The 8,173-nt window shown below is 33.9% G+C and overlaps 1 protein-coding gene across 1 annotated transcript in view; it reads right to left on the reverse strand.

Annotated features, from left to right (window-relative positions):
- LOC109728062 (ruvB-like protein 1) overlaps window positions 1-7,555 on the reverse strand; it is a 104,716-nt gene extending 97,161 nt beyond the window's left edge. Inside the window, exons 1-2 of the mRNA XM_020258343.1 lie at window positions 7,393-7,555; window positions 6,987-7,046 (exon numbers count right to left, since the gene is read on the reverse strand). Of these exons, the coding sequence (XP_020113932.1) occupies window positions 6,987-7,046; window positions 7,393-7,473 (141 nt within the window). The 5' untranslated portion in view covers window positions 7,474-7,555. The remainder of the gene's footprint in view (window positions 1-6,986; window positions 7,047-7,392) is intronic.

Genomic DNA, 8,173 nt, shown 5'->3' on the forward strand with positions numbered 1-8,173 from the left:
TATAGGAATTCCGACAATGACAGACGGAATCCAAAAAGGAATAAAATAATATTCCTTACGAATGATTATGATTAATTTGTTAAAAATATGTTAAATAAAAACGAACGGTTATGATCAATTTATTAAATTTCTACTACATATAAAAATCTATTCCCTATAAATGGTTATGATCAATTTGTTAAAAAAAATCTCAAATAAGAACAGGTATAATCAATCTATTAAAAAATAGCATTCGCATCCATCTATAAATTCACTCCTATGAATGATTATAATCAATTTGTTAAAAAATATCTCAAATTAAAACAAACGGTTATAATAAATTTGTTAAAAAATAGCATTTCTATTAATCTATTTTACATTAAAATTAAAAATTGAGTTTAAATTATGAATTAAATTTAATTTTTGATACCAAATTTGAATTAATAATTAATTTTTTTTATTACAGTGGATCAAAATTAAATTTTAAATTTTAAATTAAATGTAAATTAAATTTTTATGCTTTTAGTTTAAAACACATATTTAAATTTAATTCATCAAAAATCAAAAAGTATATAAAAATGTTCGATGTATATAAATAAAAGAACATGGTAGGATATTATAAATATTTTCTAATAAAATATAACACATTAATTTATAAATATAATTTTTATTGTAAAATTTTGGATATATATAATGCACAAATTTATATTGATTTGAAATAAATTATAATAATTATCACGTGTAATTGCATGTACATTCAACTAGTATATATATATAGTAGCTGAACTCATACTTAGAACTAGGCCAGTATGCTATTAATAGCACCAAGTCATTGGTGCTACCAAGTTTTTGGCCATTGGATTAAGAGATGTGCGGTTAGGATGATGTGGGGCCCCTAGGGTTGAGTGGGTGATTAGTTTAATAGTATGATCTAACAAGTGAAAATGATCAAAAGGGTAGATCTAACGGCGAAAAACTTGGTAGCGTCAAGTGCTTCGTACTATTAATAGAATAGTAGCCGAACTCGTACATAAAACTAGGCTAGTATACTATTCATAGCAACAAGTCATTGGTGCTACCAAGTTTTTGGCCATTGGATTAAGAGATGTGCGGTTAGGATGATGTGGACCCCCTAGGGTTGAGTGGGTGGTTGGTTCAATAGTATGATCTAACGGGTGAAAATGATCAAAATGGTAGATCTAACGGCGAAAAACTTGGTAGCACCATGTCGCGCCTCGTGCCCCGCCTATTTGGTCGGGTTCGGACACGCCAACAGACCGCTGAACGGACAGAGTTTTTCCTGTATGTCCTAGGCGTCGCAATCAATACAATGTACGAGGTTCCAACTAGGAACACATTCCAATCAGAGATTGCATAAGGAAGTATCAAAAATATAAAACAACTAAGTTATTACAACATTCATCTTAGGTGTATTTTACATCACAATTTTTTTTTACAATCAACTTCCAAAATACAATCTAGTTAACACAATTATTACAAGTTTGATACATTTGTGTTCTTTGTCCGCAAACCCCTAAGCTAGACCACCTAGGGGTACCGCTATCTCAGTCTCGGGGGTAGGGCCGCTATCTACGGAGCTATGCCCTTGCCTCGCGCCGCCGCGCCGTTCACCTGCGAACCTGTAACACCCCAAAACAACGTGGGGTGAGAACCAACTCCATGGTTCCCAGTGGGTACGGCCACCCAAAGGAAAAGCTCAACCAATAGGTTTAATGAGGCACTGCAACAGGTTAGTCCAATAACATAAAACAGATATTTATACATTTACTCGATATTGAGCTACATGTCATGCCTCGCGATATGCAATATGAAACCATGCAACTATACAAGTAGAATAAATGATTTTACTTTCTATCATTTTCATTCTTTATTGCTAGCCATTCTTTACTACTTGCAACTCTTTTTTTATTCTTAGCTATTCTTTATTCTTTAGCTACAACTTACTCATCGGCCATTCTTTTCTAAGGTTACTCTTACCTTAGTCCTCTATGCCACCCGACTCGGTCTTGAGTCAATCAACTGCGGATAATCTGCGCTCTGTCGGCTCGAGGTGAAGGAACTCTCACATGCACCTCAGCCTACCACAACCTGCCGCACTATATGACTGAGCCACCCGGCTGCGAAATCGTTGCACATACGCCACGACAATGGCTCAAGTCAAGCGGTGGTATAATCCACAAGCTGGCATAACCATCCGGCGGCGAAATCGTCGTACATACTCCACGACAATGGTTAGCCCCGGACGGCGAAATCGTCGCACACGCCCAACACCACTTTGGGTGTTCCAAAAGCTCAGGAATTTCGAAATCCATTTCACATAACTCGAGGGTTGGTCTTAATCCTATAGTATCGACCTATCTAGGTCCAATGTCCTTTCTACCCTACGTCCACTTGGCTCTAGGCTTAATGCTTTTACCACATAACCTAGGTTTACTTTAACTCTAGGTTTATCTCACAACCTATGTTCTTTAATACTAGATTCATATTCATTCTTATCCATCCTAGGTCCATGACACTAGGTTCATATCCAACCTATATTCAATAACACTAGGTTCTATACCACACTTGTTCAACCTATATTCTTTACACTAGGTTTACATGCCACACTTGTTCAACCTATATTCTTTACACTAGGTTTACATGCCACACTTGTTCAACCTATGTTCTTTACACTAGGTTTACATGCCATACTTGTTTAACCTATGTTCTCTATACTAGATTTACATACTACTCGATCTATATATGTATACATATGTCCTTTACTTAGCATTCCACATTAGCATCCCTATAACATGCTTATTATACATGGACTTAGCATTAATATCATGTATACTTGAGCATTCTTATTTCATATCAATATGTTTTTACTTAGCATTCTTATGACATGCAACATGCATTCAGCTAGCATAACCTATGCATTTATCTAACATTTTTATTCAACTAGCATAACCTATGCATTTATTTAGCATAACCTATGCATTTACTTAGCATTCTTATGACATGCAACATGCATTCAGCTAGCATAACCTATGCATTTATCTAGCATAACCTATGCATTTACTTAGCATTCTTATGACATGCAATATGCATTCAGCTAGCATAACCTATGCATTTATCTAGCATTTTTATTCCATATCATCGTGCATTCGTTGGTAGCCCATTTAGCATTTATTTGCCATAACAAGAAGCTCCATGTTTTCATTTACCAACGTCTTCTCGAATAGAGAAGCTTTTCCTGAAGCTGGGCGAAGTGGGCAATTTAACTGTGTTGGAGATATAAAATGGTCTTTTTTTTTTTTGGTTAAGAAGATCTTTATTGGTTATTGTAATTATCTTAGGTTCCCTTCTGCCCAATGGTTGGATCAGAAGTGTACTCGACAGAGGTCAAGAAAACCGAGGTGCTTATGGAGAATTTTCGGAGGGCTATTGGTTTGCGGATAAAGGAGAACAAGGAAGTGTATGAAGGCGAAGTAAGCTCTTGTTTGTTCTTATTTTTTGCTTTCTCTATGAACTGATTTGAAGTATTCATTTGGTTAATTAATGGCTTAGAATTTTGTTGAATTGCTTGCTAAAACTTACCTTGATGTGATCTTCTTGTGTTTTAGGTAACTGAGCTTTCTCCAGAAGAAACTGAGAGTGTGACTGACGGCTATTCAAAAAGCATTAGCCGTGTGATTATTGGATTAAAGACTGTTAAGGGAACTAAGCAGCTGAAGTTGGACCCTACAATCTATGATGCTTTAATCAAGGAAACGGTAAGCGCACTTTAATCCAAATGAAATGGCTCTTTATGACACTTGAATATAACTGTTTTTTTTTTCACTACTGCTTTTTTTCTTTTCTTTTTTTTCGTTGGCTAATTGTAATGTACATGCTATTATACGGATTCCAGGTGGCGGTTGGTGATGTTATTTACATAGAAGCAAGCAGTGGATGCTTTTAAATATTTACTATATTATAATTATTTTTATAAATTTTTTATGGAAAATTTATAAAAATAATTATAGTAGCGTAAGAAACATGAAATTATGGAAAATGAAAATGAAGTGTTACTTTTATAGTAGCGTAAACGGGGCGAAATGACTGGGCGGATCCTTCCGGTCGCCCCGACCCATAAATTCATTTTTTTAAAAAAAATTTTGTAATAATTTTTTTTAAAAATATTTATTAATCAAAATATTAAATTTTAAATAAAAACAATTTATTAATTATTTTTAAAAAAATTTATATATGTATAAAAAATAAAATAAAAATTCTACTTTTTATATATGTATAAAAAATAAAATAAAGCCAAAGAGTAGATAAGCGTAATTATTTGAATTATAAGGTTGCAAAATAAAAAATGAGCTAAACCAGGGAGAGGGTAAATTGAAGCTTACACTTTTTTTTTCATTTGAGTTTAGCCCCCCAACTGTCAGATAGTTTGAAATGGAGCCCTTGACTTCTAAGTTTTTTTATTTGTAAACCTTTACATTTAGTTCCATTAAAATTATATAAAATTTAATAAACTTAGTTAGTTATCAATTGTTAATGTGTCTAATTTTATTTGCTAAAAAAATAAATTTATTAATTTGGTGAAATTATCAATAAATTTGCGAAAATCTTTAATTTTCTTTTTGACCAATGTCATTTCGTTTTGAGAAATTAAAAGTTGAGGGAGCTATAATAGAAAAAAAAAAAATGAGAAAGAAAAGTTGAGGGCTCTATTTCAAAAACGCATGTAGTAAAGGGGGCCTTTCTACATTTGCTTTTACCTAAAGAATAATTAAATCTAAAAAAGAATTCACTAATTAATTTCCCATAGCACAAACTACGATTAATTAATACCCTAATAAATCGGAAAAAAAAAACTAAAAAATCGAGATTAAACAAAAAAAAAATACTTTAAAAATGATGAAGAATTATTCAGAAAAAAAAAGGAGAAAAAAAGGGAACGAAATTAAGAAATTAAGGAATAAACCGAAGAATATATTCTCATAATTTAGCACAATAGATCGCCAAATTCGATCAAAAATTCGCGATTAAGCAAGAGATTAGTTAAATTTTGATAAAAAAAGAAAAAAATAGTTAAATTTAAAGAAAACGGCGTCAATTATTAAGGAATAATCCGAAGAAAATTCCCCTTAATTTAACCCAATAATCGCAAATTTTTGATCGGATTCGCATTTTAAACAAGAAATTCGGAACAAATCAAATCAAATCAAATCAAATCAAATCAAATGTAATAGTTAATAGCGACCAACTGCTTTATTTCATTCGCTAAATAGTTTTAGTGACAGGGCGGCAACAACAAAGCTATTTTTGTCGCTAAATAGCAATAGAGACAAAATTTTATTCTGTAGCGACAAATAGTGTTGGTCTCAAAAGACCTAAATTTCTATAGTGAATGTTATTTTTAATCCGTGAAAACCAACACACTAGCTAAAAGAGCTAAACATATTTTAGAGGTAAAATGCATGGATAATCCATTTCCTTAAATGTTATCAATGAAGGACATAAATACCCATAATTTTGTTTAAAAAAAAATAGATTCTTTTTTTTTTATTAGTCAGTTAAAGTTTCCAAAACTATACTAAAAAGAAAGGAAAATTTTACCTCTATTTTTTATTGTTAAATTGGATTTAAACAAAAGCAAAAAANATTTTGTTTAAAAAAAAATAGATTCTTTTTTTTTTATATAATCTGAAAAAAAATAAAAAACTATTTTTTCTTAAAATCAAATAAAAAAAAAAAAAAGGTGTTTTTAGAAATAATAGAAATTTAAAATTTGTAATGTAGGAGAAAGAAAACACGGGTTATTTCCTTGCCATTCTCTTCGCTTCTCTTCCTCACGCTCTATTAGGTAATATATCAAAGGGTAAAATTCAAAAGAAAACATGAAAAATATAATTTTTTTTATCCCGACTTTTCTCTCTTTTTTTTCACTCCACAATGATCAAATTATAGTTTGCGGAAAAATACAAAGTACTATAAATAAATTTTTGCCAATATGTACCTCGATTTCTGTAAACATCATTAATGGATTTGTTCTTCCCCTTACACCATTGAACAATACCTTGGTATGAATTGTAGACATGCTCCTCCTCATTCTCGAAGCGATCCTATATAAATTAGGGCGAAAACAAAAAACCTTAATAACACTAAAAATATTAGATTCTTAATAATAAGAAAAAGACTAAATGTAGGGACACAAAATATTCTATGACTATTTTTTTAGCTTATGCTATAACTCTTAATAACGCTAAAAATAGAGACCAACTACTGTTCACATTACTTTGCAAATAAAAACTATCAAATTTAACGAATCATCTAACGTAACTTTTCGAAATCCAAAAGATTAAGTTTGAGGACAATTTCAAAATCACTTTTAAGGTTGTTTCAAAACAAACAAAAGTCCAAAAAATGTCAAAAAAAATGGCCTACAATCGAGGGACTCTTACTCTCTATATATTTTCACCAAGAATCTCACACAATTAAATATTCGAGTTCTTTTTAATCATTATATATCTTTATCTTCGCACCAAACTCAGTGAGCTTATCGAACACGTTGTTCTTCTCTGCTGGAACTTCAATCTCATGCTCTTTCGATACAAATGAGTTGAAACCGGGAATCAGTTGAGGATAACCTACGTAAAGTTTCTTAATTTTGTTGCAAACTCCGTTGTTGCCGATCCTGAAAATACTACCAACTTATAGTTACCTTCAAAGTAATACTAAGAGTAAAATGTATTTAGAATTCTAACTTTTTTCATATATTATTATGATACACTCTCCTACGATTACAAAATATATTTTTCTTTATTGAAAATTGATTTTCTTTAAAGGTCATGGAGCAAATTACTACATCAAAAACCATGTGTATGAAAATTTATTGAACCATGAACTATATGGTTACTGTTTGATATTTGACTTCTGTACCCTTTGATGCGTATGCGAAATAGGCTCCGAAAACTATCTCGTATCTCTCTCTAAACTTAACCCCCCTCCTCCCGCGCCGCCACCTGCCCCACGAACCCCGCCGCCATGGGTATCGCGTTCCCATTCACCTGCCCCACCACACGCACACGCACACGCACACAAACGATCTCAGAANTTCCTGTGCTGGGCGGCCCCGCAAGGAGCAGCGCCCGCCCGGCCATCTTCTTCTGCCGAATCATGTCGACGACGAGCCCCGCCGCCTCCCGCGCCGCCTTCCCATTCACCTGCCCCACCACACGCACACGCAGACGCACACAAACGATCTCAGAAACAGGAACAACAACAACAACAACAACAACAACAGGAAAACAACTACACCGAAGCTCCAAAACCCTAAACCCCCCCCCCCTAAAACCCTAGATGGTTCGAAAGTGAGGTTGGGGGAGGGGGGAGGAGATGGGGTAGGGAGTATACGTCGAGGCCGAGGCCTTTGATGTGGGTGTGGGTGGCGATGCGCTGCTTCTTGGAGGTGGATTGGACCTCCTCGATCCTCATGGCGTCGCCGCCGCGGTGGGAGGAGGAGGAGGAGGAGCGAGGAGGAGGGAGAAGGGCGCGGCGCGGGTTCGGGTTGAGGCTTCGAAGGGGAACCAAGCCCGCTTTTGGTGGACGCGTTTAGAATTTTCTAGCGCTGCTGTTGAATGAAGCACGTGGCGATTTCCCATTGGGTCGAATGCGTAGTAAGCTGTTTCGTGGCAAATAGGTGATTTGGGTTGAATGATGTCTCTCGGGGACCGTTCGATCGGAAATGGAAGGTCGGATTTGGCATCAAGTAGTTTCTCCAGAATATGTTAATTTTATGATGAAATAATGTTTAAATAAAAATTTGTATTGTATATTATATATTTAACTATTCCACACTTTGATATTTCTAGAAAAATTATGAACACTCAATGAAAAAAATTAAAAGGTAGAGAGAATTAGTGGATATTAAACTTGAAGTAAATTGAGGAATTTGCAATTTAGGCACCAGATCGAATGTGAATTTAAGCTTAATTTCGAGTATAATTCTAATATATATGGTTGTTTTATATATACTCTGACTTTCCAAAGTATACAATACTCCTAATTTTATAAATAGAGCACGGGGCGACAATTAGGGTTCACTGATATTTGTATTTGATAATTATGTCAATTTGAATTTGTCTAGGCATTTATTATAAGAGTATTAAATGTTCATGACGTTGTCTCATTCTCT

This window comes from Ananas comosus, linkage group 23 (assembly GCF_001540865.1).
Source record: "Ananas comosus cultivar F153 linkage group 23, ASM154086v1, whole genome shotgun sequence".
Lineage (NCBI taxonomy): Eukaryota > Viridiplantae > Streptophyta > Magnoliopsida > Poales > Bromeliaceae > Ananas > Ananas comosus.